This window comes from Phaethon lepturus, unplaced genomic scaffold (assembly GCF_000687285.1).
Source record: "Phaethon lepturus isolate BGI_N335 unplaced genomic scaffold, ASM68728v1 scaffold11992, whole genome shotgun sequence".
NCBI lineage: Eukaryota > Metazoa > Chordata > Aves > Phaethontiformes > Phaethontidae > Phaethon > Phaethon lepturus.
Window position 1 is genome coordinate 145,430 of NW_010521349.1, and position 13,784 is coordinate 159,213.

Consider the following 13,784-nt stretch of genomic DNA (forward strand, 5'->3'; position numbering starts at 1 on the left):
CTTGTTTTCCAGGTAAGGAAAGGCAGGGTCAAAGCAGCCACAGCAAAACCAGCAGAGGAGATGAGGGCAATAACCAGCCACATGGATCTGCCACCTAGAAACAACAGAAGCAGCAAAACTGCTCAGAGAGACACTGAGGACAAACCACTCAATAGAGTCAGCCTGCACCCTCTGCAGCTGCTCTTCCCACCCACCCTGGTGAGATCCTTTGTTGGCACACTCCAGGGAAGGATACCAGTGCCAGTGTAGGTGGCTGCACTCCTGAGTCTTCCTTTCTTTACCTCCCCCAAGGAACAAATGGGCAGCACATTCACAAACAAGACGGGAGATATTGGGTGGAAACAAAAAGAAGTGGTGTGGGCTATCCTTCTTGGGCACGAGTACATGAGGGAAGTAGAAAGGAAGGCTGGCTGTTACCTTGTGCCCTCACACACTGTGGCTGGCTGAAGCTGCTGCTTCTGTTGATCACCTCGACGTATGTCTGAGCTTTTACACAATAATCAGGTCCTGCCTCTATGGTGTCCAGGTGAACCATGGAGCCGACCTCTTTCACCACCTTCTGTTGCATCTGCCACAGGCCCAGGAGAGAGAGCATCAGAACATAAGTCAAGGACCTAATTCAGAACAAGAGTCCTAACATGATGCTAGCCCAGATTTTACTGGGAGAAAAGTAAGGAAAATAATCATAGCAGGTGTCAGAAAGGATTGTGTGAATGAACGAGAGGGAGAAAAGCAGCAGACAAGGAAGCACAGTGGAGTGCAGAATGAGACCACACATGTCTATAAGGGTGGGAGGGGATGGAAAGAAAGAGCTGTGAGTCAAAGAGGCATAATGATGCTGCTGCACCACAACACTAGACCATGACCCACTTCCCTGGTGTAAGGGCTTGATGACTGAGTAAGGTCTTGACTGATCTGAGTTTTTGGTGGGATGCCAAAATCATGCCTGTGCTAGCATGATGAGTGCCAGAACCACGCTGTGACAGGGGTGTGAGAGCTGGGCCATGACTCTGGAGCATAGAGAGGGAATGGGCTGGGCTAGTAAGGAGCAAGTGAATTCAGTGTGTGCAACTGTAACACACTTCAGCAACCCTTAAACAGCATTTGAACACCAATACATTATCTTCTTGCACAAATAGGACTCAGTTAATAGCAAAATGAAGTTGCTATTCCCATTCTTCCCAGTCATGAGAGGACAGTTAACAATTAGCTAGTTGCTAACAGTCTTGCTGTGTCGCAGATGCAAAGCCTGTGCTCACAGCAGGCCTGATCGGCCTCCAGCATCATACACATACGGACACCTCCAACAAGCCTATAGGGCACTCCTGGCAGGGAAAGTCCTTCTCTCCATCAAAATATCCTTCTCCATAGAAATGTGATCTTGAGTGCCATTAGTTTGAAAAGATTTCAAGGACAAAATCAGGACAATGACTACATAGAGTGTCTAATCTCTTGCAAAAACCTCAAATCAGACATGTAAAATGTGACAATTATTTAAAAAAAATTAAAAGAGTCCCAGCAGAGAACTGGATATGTATTGACCAGCAAACCTGATGCTTGTGACAGTCCAGTTGGAGGAGCTATTCTGAAGTTTAGAATTAATGTTTAGGTGATTAATATCATATACTGAAGAAGAGTTAATTTTTCATTTGTAAAAGGAAATCAGACATAAACCTATATTATTCTTTCTAAAGTGTCAGAAAGCTCATGGACAAGGTCAGTCTTGTTTACTTGGATTTCCAAAAGGTAGTCAAGAAGATCTATTTCAAAAGCCTATCACGCTAACAGCCATGGGATAAAAAAGGCATTGGAGCTCTGAGTGCACTAAGAACTAGGCTGCAATGGCCCTGCCCAGCCCTGCCCGGCCCTCCCTATCTTCCCTCTCCTGTCCATGGCCCAGGAGCCCCATTTAAGCTCAGCCCAGGACCATCAGTTTCTGCCTGAGCTATGTTGGAGGTGTGCCTGTCTTCAGACCTGTCTCCAGGGTGGATCTTGGACCTACGTTATATGTAGCTTGTCTCCTGGATGGACCCTTGTTAAGTACATTGCAGCCTTGTCTTCCAGCCCTGTCTCTGGTCCTATCTCCTTTTTGCTCCTGGCTGGGGTCCCTGTATGGACCCGGGACCTGGTTCATCATTTGCCTTGTCTGGGGCTTGATGATAGACCCTTTGGGTCTATGCCTCATTGGGGATGGCACTGCTTGCACTGGGATCATCCTTGGCTCCTGGCTTGCCTGCTCATAGTGAGCAGCCCTGTTCCTGCTGCTTCCTGATAGAAGATTTTGTATGGTTATACTGCTAGTTCTTTCTCAGAGTGGACAGAGGTCATGGCAGAGACCCGTGCAGATCTGTGCTCACCACTGTATTGCTACAGATGATTTGGAAGAAAAATAAAGACTGATACATGCTAATAATACTTAAAAAACACTTCAAAATAGTAACAATGACAGCCAACTGTGAAGAACTGCAGGAGGACCTTGTAATAAAATAACAAATGAAATTAAACACAGATAAAAGTGAAATGATTCTCATAAGAATTTTTCCCCTTTATTTTTACATAGTCAGTGACTCGACCTGAAGTTGAGCATCCCCCATCAGGAACAGGAACTTGGGGCTCAGGTTTCATGGAACAGTCAGCTCTGTGGCAGTCACACATTAACAATTGCTGGGGAAAAGAAAAAGAGTGCAAAGACGTGTTTTGTCCTATGATGCTAACCCATAGTGCTCCTCCTTATTGAACTGTGAAGGTTTAATGCCTGCCCATCTTGGTAAAGACAAAAGGAGCTAGAAGGGCTTCCATAGAGAACAACTAAGTAGGCTGGGAGTCCTTGGCCTGGAAAGAAACACACAATATAAGACAATTAGAGTAGTGGGGAAAGAGAATAGGCAATAACTGTTCTCTCTCTCCTAAACCAAGATTTAGACTGCACAACAGTTAAGCTGCAGAACTCCTGGCTACAGGAAGTTATACATGCTGAAGTTTACATGGCTTGAACAAAAATCCATCAAGGGCTATTAATGATACCAGTTCTGGCTCAGGAATTTCCTGCAGCTGTGCCTCTGAAATCTCAGAAAATAATCTAACTGTAATTACACAGGCCCGTTCCTTATTATCTTCTTTGGTCATCTTTGCTCACTGGCAGAGAGAAGATACTGGGTCTGATGGTCCCATGGTCTCACTTTATACGGCTGCTTTCATGCTTTTATGTTCTTAGGTGCTATGGAAGCACCAAGTTCCCAGGAGAAAAAATTAAAATTGGTGTCTAGTGAAAATAGGAAGACCTGAATGGAACACAAATTGTCACTGCTTCAGTATTACCCAGGTGTAAGCAATGCCCTCAGCTAAGCAAGTTACAGCTCACTCTCACAGGCAAGCTGTTTTACAAAAAACTCCTGAGAGAACTTTGTCAGCACCTCAGTGTGACACCTTAATCTTGTTCTGAATAAACCAAATTATGTTCAGGGAAGGTCAGCATAAACACCTTCAGTTCCTGACTTCTGGTTTCTTTCAACAGTTGAGGTCCCTGAGGGGATTCCTCTGATTCCTCTTCCCAGAGAAGAAAATGTGGAAAGAACAGACAAGCGTCTCCATGGGGACAAGAGCAACCCACTGGTATATGCAGAGGAATATGGTACATTGAGTCCAGGCAGGTCCTGCAGCCTCACAGCAGGAGCCTGGACTGGCAAACAGGCCCTGGGCAATATCTGTATGCTTTCAGTCTAAGTATGTGAGCTCTCTGGTATTGCCCAAAATCCGAGGGTAAAACTCACCCTACTCTCCTGGCCCTTCTTCCAATAGAGAACACAGAACTGAAAGGCAGGCCCCATGTCTTCCAGCTCCACTAGTAAATGATACCCATCTGCTATGACCTTCATCAGAGGTGGGGTCAGGGAAGCTGCCAACACAGAGAGAGCACCATTATCACATCAGAGGCAACCTTAAAAAATGTCTTCCTTTTCCCAGCTAGGAGAGGAAGAGAAGCTGCCATCACGAGCACAGTGACATTAATCTGGAATAATAGCTGGTTGCTTCAGTGCAGGGCAGAAACTTCTCTCTCCTCTACATCCCAGGATGTCTATCCCAGTAGCAGAATCTGAGCATAAGGAGGACCACAACTGGCATTGCAAACAGGAGTTTGGCAAAAGCTAAGTTGCACAGGACATGAAAGGTTTTGAATTATATCCAGTGGAGGAAGTGGCTGGCCTGAGGGTCCCACGTGATCAACAGCAGTAGAACCAAATGGGCAACCAGAAGCTGAGACACCAGATCAGGCCAGTTCTGCTCCTGGGCACTAGCTTAGCTCTAACATACCGAACAGGAGCTGTGAAACCACTGCTTCTTCAAGGGAATTTTGGCAGTTTTTCAAAGGTGAAGGAAAAAGCAATATGAACCTCAGGGTAATTCTGGCAGTTCACATGAATCCTGATTCTCTTTTAGTATCTACATGGTTTTAGATAGACTTGGGCTGATGTCCTGCTGTGACTTAAGATTTTGTAAATGTAAGTAAGTAAATCTGTAGGTGATTTGCTTCATGCTTACTCTGATACTCAAAGCTTCGTTCAGTCTGAGAAATACTAGTGAAATAATCAGAATCACGCATAGATGAAACTACACACTGTAGGTTTGTGAATTGGGAATCAAGGCAGTACAGAGATCATATTTGCACTACTTATCTATGCCATTCTTTACCACTCTGTTGTACCTGAAACTGGTTTCAATCTTGCTTTCAAGAAAGTAAGAAGAGCAATGTACAGGAACATACAGAAGAGATGTTCTTAATAGAAATTGCTCTTACATCCTGTGAATTGTCATTAATACTAAGTAATATGAAAACATAAAATCTGAGTATGTTCATGATGAGTGTGCCACAAATGGGAGCCCTAGAAAACTACTTTATACTTGTAAATTAAAAGCTGAGAATCTGCTTAATGTGACGTCTCAAAATAAAAAAAGAGTGATAACATCATTTGGAGGTTAAAAACAAATATTGGCCTAATGTATTAACAAATGGACGTTGCAAGATGCAACTACTAACCAAACAGGAGCATGTAGATTTATCTCTGTGCTGGCACACTGGATACCAACTAACCATCTGAATTTTGATAAATGAAGAAGTAAGACTGACCAAACTGTTAGTTTTTAGGAAGATCTTTTCAAAGTGTTTTCCATGTGTTATTGTAATTTATATGTATCTACACCTAAGGCTTTGACATTACAGCTTTTTTAGTCTAGAAGTACTGTGGGCTGTGCTGATGCCCTGACTGTCTACGGAACTTGTGGGCTGTGCCTTGAATTCCTTAGTTCTCAGACTCAATGCCAGGTTTCCTAAGAGATGTGAAAGCAGAGGCAAGGGAAAGTGATCAGTAAAAAAGCAAAAGTACAAGAACTTACACTGACTTTTCTTTCTCATTTAAACATTTGTCCATATATGCATAGTAACACAGCAGCCCATTGCAAGTTGTAGCCTCTCAACTTTCACAACTTAGCCAGAGGATTGTATTGAGGTCTCTCAGACACAGGACCACGCTGTCAAATACTTTATTGTACCATGAGAAAGTTGCAGCTTTTCTTCATGAAAAGGGTTAAGCTAAGGAACATCCTTCCCCTGTAACTGCCTGACAGTGTGGTCTGTTGCTCAATTCTGTGCCACCACAGTTGCTGGAAAAGGGAAGGATTTTCATCTAAAGGACCATCTAGAAAACACTTCCACACCAAGAGATACACTCACCAACTCAGGTGGCACTTCTGATGGTGCTGTTTTGACTAATTGTTCTGTATGAGTGAGGACTGCTCATGAAATAGTAAATAGCTTCCAATGACTGATGAAGGTTTAAGGTAGGGTCAGTTCTGGCCTTGGACAGGCAATTTCTTCCCTGGCTAAAACTGATGACTGCTGCCCATCCCAGACCTAGAGTTGCACTCTAATAGTGACCTCAACAGAGGTTTTTCACTACAGTTTTTATTGCTGAAAGCAGTTGACTATATGGCAGAGAACAGAGGTAATGATTCCAGACCATACACTGGTAGTAGTATGCTAATTTTAGGCTGCAACAAGATCGTCTGGTTGAGCTGGGCCTCAAGCTTTGCAGGAGCTGAAAGGATATGGAGAAAATACCCTGCATTGCTAAGACTGCAGCAATACTGCAGTTTCCGTTTTTATTTCCTCTTCTGAGGTTACTTCATACATCTGACAACATGGGAGGAAGGAATCGTGTGGAACGGAGTGGGATTTTCAGGACAGCATGAGGCAGACAAAGGGTGACATGGTTGTTTTCTAGAGGAAGTGTTTCTACAGGATCAGGTTCATGGGACCCTCAGAAGTGACTAGATGACATGGATTAGATGGAGCATTGACAGCAACCCTGATTGATCAGATCTCTTTGAAATCAGGGGCAAGAGTGGCCAACTTGCCAAAAAAAAATGCCTGGAGTCTTCTTACCTATCTTTGAAGCCCTTGAAATTCAAGCTGTGGTAAATTCCGCCCTGCCTCAAGAGGAAGTCATGTCCAAGAACACAGCATGGCTGTCTAAGAGTGAAACATCCCAACCCAGCATGAAAGGAGCTGAGAAGTTTATGGGCTTTGTGTGACACGCACAGTACACTAACATGCACCTGAGCAAACCCCCAACACCAAACTCAGAAATTAACATGACCGATATAGCTTAAGCCAAATAGCAGGACTCACTTGTGATGCGATTGAAGAAACCTTTCAGGGTGCCCCACTCTGATCTTCTAGGACCAACGTCTGCCCTTACACGCAGGTTATAGGCCACAGTGGCCGAGATATCCTCTGTGATGTTGCACACAGTGGCTGGGATGAGTGAACATTCACAGATGGGAATCCAGCTCTCATTGGCATACTCTCGTTCATACTCCCTGAGGAGAAGAAAAGAAAGCATACAGACAACAGTCTGATAGAAGATATATCTGTGACATGGGCTAAGGCTCTTGCTATTTCTTTCCAGGTAAAATCACTACTGGGATATACTGGTGCTGGAATACGAGGAGTATATGGAACCAGTATGGGTGTGTTTTAGATCTCATCTAGATAAAACCTCCCAGAGCCAGCTTGTTCATGAGATGAATACAGCATGACATTGTAGGAGGTGGGGATAGCCGACGCAGTGTTGATGCATCAAATTCTGCCCACTTACTTGACTTGGTCATCCCGTGTAAAACAGAATACCAAAGCTATACTGTGTTACAACTCATAGCTCAAGATGTATCAGAAACCTCCTGTAATGTGTGTTAAATGTTTAAAAGATTAACACAGAATAAGTCTCAAATGTTTTCTCTTTCCTTTTCTAAATAATCTGTTGTTAAACTTCCTAACCTTTTAATTCTTCAGATAGAGGCAGTTTTCATATGTGGTCTTAATGCACAACTTGGATTACTCAGTTATCTATTAACCTGTAAACAGTCTCAGAATTGGAGTAAAAGGATTCCCCCCACCCCGGCTTGTGATCAACAGTGCTGGGGTATCAAAACTCTCTTACACCTGTGAACTGAATAGTGCTCAAGACATCAAAACAGTGCAGGATTTTAAGTCTAAGTAAACAGTGTTGAAAGAACAAAGAATAAAAAACCAGACGTTACCCCTGAAACTCAACAGAGTATCTCACTGTTTCTCCCTGGATGATCACAGGACTCCAAGTTAAGAAGTGTTTCATGTTGGTAGAAAGAATAGAGATATTCTGAGGTACTGGCAACAAAGCATCTTCACCTAAAATTCCCAGCAAAAGAAAAAAAAGAAAGAAAAAAAGTACATGAATGTACAGGAAAAAAGCTTAGAAGAACAGTGCAAAACTGTGTTTTGCATCAGAAATACACACTCTTCATTTCACTACTGTCACTACAGTGTTTGAAAATATTTTACAGAGAAGGAGAAATGACAACCAAAGAGCAAATACCAGAGCAGTTAGACTGGCACTGCTTACAGAAAAGCAAAGCGTGTATTTTCATTATTTCAGAGTTTTTCATTGTATCAGTAAAACAGTGAGAAAAGGTCAAGCTTTTATAAAGCCATCCAACTCAATTTAATGAAGTCAAGTAACAGATACTCTATTGCTCTCTATAGACTGTTCCAGTGGATATAATGGTTAGAAATGTACTATTTCTTTCCTGGCTTGACTGTACTGGACACTGTAAAAGATCCTAGCTCTGGTACAGCTTTTCTCATGGTGCAGGATTCTAATAATATAAGTGCTTTTAGGCTGTAATCAAAGTACCTCTTAATAGAATAAGCTTATTCAATGGACTATAAATGAAATTATTACATTACTCCTAGATCATCGAAGCGTAAGTATGGGATGGTACCTAAAGTGTAGTTAATTTTATCCTATGGCATCTTAATGTAAAATCCTTATCAGTGTTTGGACCACAGCACAGAAGGCAGGATTCCCCATGGGCACATCCTGCACTGCACTACGGGAACAGGCTTATCTCTGCTCTGATACTTTGCAGTCCCAAGAAAATGATGTTCTCTCTGCTCAGCAGGGAATGATTCCCATGGAACCAGTGAAAGGGAGGAGTGGATGGAGCAGTTTCAACCAACCTAGTGTAGCAGTAGCCATTTCAACATTCTCCCAGAAACAACATAACTGTTTTATCACAATATATCTATGCTACCTAAAGATTATTTCCCAATTTTTTTTAATTACATCTATTTCACTTAACAAGGTCTATCTTCCATTAGTCTTTAACTGTCATTAAAAGAGGGTGTCTTCTTTTAACCTATGTTTACGAAGTTAACCGGTTCATGTCAGTTGTTCTACCCTGGATCAAAACCAGGCTGTCAAGTCCATGAGCAATGTTTTCATTATGATTATCCTTTTAAAGCACTGGAAGAACATCGGTCTTCTTTCTGCCCTTAGAATATTCCCTGTATTCATATCTTTACAAAACACTACTGATGTGGAGAACCTTGATGTGAACTCTTTTATGATTCTTGAGCATAAGTTACATGGATCTGTTGACACAATGCCTGGCCGTTCCTTAAACTAAAAGTCAGATATCTCTGGGATGAGAAGCTTTCTTCCTGGCCATTTAGACAGTGGAAGAGTCACTGTCTGCCATATCAGCAGTTCTATTGTTTCCATCCAGTTGGGGTCCATACTACTGTCAAGGCATTTTTTTGTCTTTTTTAATTAAAAAAGTCTTTATTGACCTTCACTCTGATGATTAATCACCCATTTCGTCTCTTGTATTCTCCATGTTTCTCAACAGTTAGATTGTTTGCTACTACTTTTGCTTCTGCTCTTGGTTTCCATGTTAATTTTGGGAGTTGGCATACCTAAGTGTGTTAATTACATAACAGACTTCATTTACATGATCAGACATTAGTTTTTCCACATGACTCATGCACACAATAATGTTCCAAGTCTGAACAGGGGTGAACTGCACTGGAGTGCTTCCTAATTTTTTAAGTCCTTGACTGTAGGACTTTTTGGATATAGATTTTTTTGTATTCAACAGAACTGCACCCTATCTTATTAAACTGTCTAAAAAACAATTTTAAAAGATAGTTCTGAATTGGACTATCTATCTTTTAAGGGCCCAGAGATTTTTTTCTATCTGGTTGAGACCAATCTTCATTTCCTGGCTATGCTTAGCTTACTACACTGTTTTCCTGGTTTGCTGGCAAAAGCAGTGACTCTTCTATTGACACAGTGAGACCTGTTCACAAAAGATTGTATACAGACAGTACAGTTTCTTTCTTCCTTACATCAGGAAAAACTCTGGGCCTAATGACAGTGTATGTGTCTCCATAAAACCAGGTTACTGATTTAAGTTTCTGCCTGGTATTAATAGATTGGATGGGCACGAATTCTGCTACTTGTAAGAACTCTTTGCCAAGAAAAATAAGATCTATAAAAACGTCATACTCGTGTGTGTTATCAATTTGCCGATTTTACCTTCTGTAGTAAAGGCATAGCACACAGCAGCTATTCATTCAGTGCCATGGAGTGCCTGCAGCTCGGTGTCAGAAAACTAAGTCTACAGCACTGCAGGTAAGATGGTGGTGGTGGAGTATGGTGTTATGGACATATAGTTCACACGAATGGTGCACTAGTTTGGACATCTGCCTTTAGATTAAGGGAACTGCATCCCTAGAGAAAGTTATTCTTTACCTTTCATAATCAAAGAATATAGAAAAAGATATCCGTGTGGGCATAAGCATACATACATATATGTGTGTGTATGTAGCCATTACATGTAAAAATTACAAGATTTTGTGCTTGTAAGGTTAAATAATTAAATAACAAATACACTACAGTGAAATTTATGATACAGCTTTAGTATGTCTCACTGGGTTGTATGCACAGAGATGTTTGTAACTGCGTAACCATGTCCTGCAAACACAGTGGATAGCCCTCAGGACTGAATCAAAAAGGTATGAAGCTAAAACTTGAGATCTTTTCATCCAGTACACAAATTAAATGGGGTCTCTGAGCAATAAAAGCAATGATGCACTTCCCTGCTTTCTGCCTGGGACCCAGAGCCATGCTGAAAGCTGTAGTTTGGCAGAGAGGCTCATGCTCTTCCAAACTACCGTTGATCTAAACATAAAGTATCCTGTGTCATATCCAAGCAAATTATATTCATGTTTTCTCCAATCCATCTGTTGCAACAGTCCTCAAAACAATTGTAAGCAAATACATGTTTAACACTGGGAGAAAAGACAATTCTAGATTATATAAACAGGGAAAGCACCAAGTATAAACAGTGAAGTATATTGTTTCAGTACTAAAACACTCCATTAACTCTGCTCTATGCACTTGAAGGAAAAAAAAACCCCAAAACCCAACAATCATACAAAATGCAGGAGACAACAGGACAGAGAGAGCAGGCAGGACCCAGAAGGCTGTTAGCCCAGGGCTGCATACCACTTCCATCTGATCTTGGATTCACAAGCAATATGTAAACAGCCTCACAGGAAAAGCCAAACTAGTCTTTGAAGCCAGGATACTGATTCTTCTCCTAACATCTCTAGTCATGCCAAAGAAAAGATACATCCAGATTTTCTCTGTAAATAGCATTTTTGCCTCCTACCCTACCAGCAGTATATTCCATTTCATTTGTTACACAAAGAATGAATTTCCATTTAGAATGGTGATGACTTCTCTTGTTTAACTTTTTTTTTCCTCTTTCTGTTAGACTTAAAGAATCTACAATTAAAAGAAAAATTTTTCTTGACCAAGTCCAGTGCATTTGTCTTACTTTTCAGGTTAAAATGCCTTAAATAAACTGTGATAAAATTCCATTGTTCTGGGATAGATTGATACCCTTCTTTCTCTGTGAATATAGAAAACAATATTATATAGATTATAATAATAATATAATATTTTCTATATAGTAAATATAGAAAATAATTTCATCACTACTACTTCATCATTACTTGCTGTTACTTCATCACTACTGTCATCACTGCTTACTGTTAAATGTGAGCACTGCAAAAATATTAACAAAATTACCTCTTTATCCATAACAGTCTCTCCTTTCAAGGGCTCAACAAACACAAGAAGAAACAGTAACTCCAGAATCAGAGTTGCATAGTGTTCAGAAGTGTTTTCCTTCATCTATGCTTTTTCCGGCATGCACCTTACAATTTTATATAAAGGGCCAATAAATCCTTCCTTACTGCTGTGCCAATAAACATTGTCTTTTAACTTCCAAGCATTGTACCATTTAATTTCCTTTTTCTAATCTGGAGGACAACAAAGTCACCGGCTTCTTGTATCTTTGAGCATTTGAGTCTGCCTCTCTGCATTTGAGGAAATTTCAGGGAAGGGGAATCTAACAAGCGAATTCTGAACTCCAAATATTGGTGACAAGAAAATAGAGTAATGTCTGTAACATCCCAAAAAGCTAAAGGAATTTCTTTGTAAGATACACAGTGGAAATGAAAGCCATATGTTTTTAACTCCTATAGAAACACAACATTTTAGACAACAATAATAAATTATGCTAAACAATCTCTTTGGCTATAACTCTAACCTGAAGGCTCTGGGAACACCCCCTCCCTCATTTGCCGACTGCACACACTGACTGCAAAAGGCAAGACCCCAGTACATACCCCTCGCCTGTTTTTCTCCCCAGCACTTGGGATACAAAGCCTGGACTCCTGGGCTAGATGGGAACCACATTGTCTTCTAACCTGCTGCCTGCTCTGCACAACCTCGGGGCAGATTCAGACATAAACATTCAATCAAACAACGTTTTTTGCTCAAAAAGGAGACTAGGACACAAATTTTCATATTTCAGGTCAAGACCAAGAGAATGGGGGACACAGTGGTAAGTCATCCCACCTTTCTCTGCTACTGTATGTCACAATGTGAAAGACAACACTGGATGAGTATGTGGCTGAGCAAGGCTGGCAGTCATCACACATAGAAACAACATGGCTCCTGTGTGGAAACATCAGAAAACTAGCCATGCCTTAAACAAAAATACAGTAAAAAAACCCCAGATTTTTTTAAAGAACAGTTGCCCAGCTTTGCCATCTTTTAAATAGCACTTGTCATAATCTTCCCTATTCCACGGAGTAAACATTCAGAGCATACGCAACTTGACACTGAGTCAGTGGTTTCCATACCTAGCAACTAAAAATTCTAAATAAAGATCCAAAGTGTTTTGCTGGACAAGGAAGCTATAAAGCTATAAAATTATTTTTTCTGAGGCAGAGAACAAAATGGAGAAAGACACAAACTGAATTTGGGAGCTAAGATGGCACATTTGGAATGACAGAACTGAACAAAATCTGAGCACACTGGCAAGCTGTGTTTGCTTTCTGGAGGACAGACCGTTGCAAAAACACTCAAGTGTCTTCAGGAGATCTGAGGCCAAACTCCTTCTAGGAGATGTGTTTGGAGCTTAGCATTTACTTGGAGAAGCAGATTACAAATTGCATAGCCTCCTCCCAGGGTAAAGGAGACCCTCAGTGAACATTTTAAGCTATTAATTTACAATTTATATCCTTCCTCTCTGACCCTGCATCCACTCCACAGGCAGGGCATCCCCTGTGCTCAAAGGGACCAGCAATGACAAGACTTGAAAGTTCAACTTCTCACAGAACAGCAAAGGAACAGAGACAAATACAGTATTAGTAAGTTAATTTCCTTCAAAATGAAACTCCCCTGTATATTTCAGAATTGACTTGCAGAATTTAAGATTTATGGATTGTCTTTTTCATTTGCTTATTCTAGCATTATTTTTAGACAAAGAATTAAAATTCAAGATTACCTGACTTCATACTGTTTGGCTTAAGTTTTGTAGAAGCATGTTTAATGAAAGGACAAAAGACTTTTTGTTTCTCACAACCCCTTCACCTTCTGACTTAAGTCAACTGAAGATATTTTAGCCATTTACCTGTGAGATTTGGTGCAATCAGAGAGCAGACGAAGAAGCAGATGAGCTTTAGGGACATTTTGCTTGCGCTTGTTGCCTCTTCCCACATTCATACCCTGTTGTGCAGCTCAGAAACTTCCCTTTCTAGACAGGGAGCCCTATCTGAGCCAGCCATGATGTGAGCGAAGCAGAGGCTCCGGGGACTACTGCAAACATAGCTTCTCTGCCTGTCTGCGCCAATGCCAAAGACATACATACATTGTTTGTAAGGGTGTAGTTACAGGGAGTGCCCGGGTAATCTGATGCCAGCATTTCTTTACAGGTCTGTGCAATTGCTCAACTGGATGGCATAACCCCGTTTCACTTATTTAGCAATTATATGTATGAAACAAAGACATTATAAGGAGGAAATGGGATTAATTGGATATTTCTGTGTA

The 13,784-nt window shown here is 41.2% G+C and overlaps 1 protein-coding gene across 1 annotated transcript in view; it reads right to left on the minus strand.

The window, feature by feature from the left end:
- IL20RB (interleukin 20 receptor beta) overlaps positions 1–13,426 on the minus strand; it is a 14,224-nt gene extending 798 nt beyond the window's left edge. The window contains 6 exon segments of the mRNA XM_010281493.1: positions 1–94; positions 418–568; positions 3,771–3,895; positions 6,686–6,876; positions 7,597–7,723; positions 13,369–13,426. The exon segment at positions 1–94 is cut by the window's left edge and continues 40 nt beyond it. Of these exon segments, the coding sequence (XP_010279795.1) occupies positions 1–94; positions 418–568; positions 3,771–3,895; positions 6,686–6,876; positions 7,597–7,723; positions 13,369–13,426 (746 nt within the window).
- Positions 13,427–13,784: the final 358 nt, after the last annotated feature.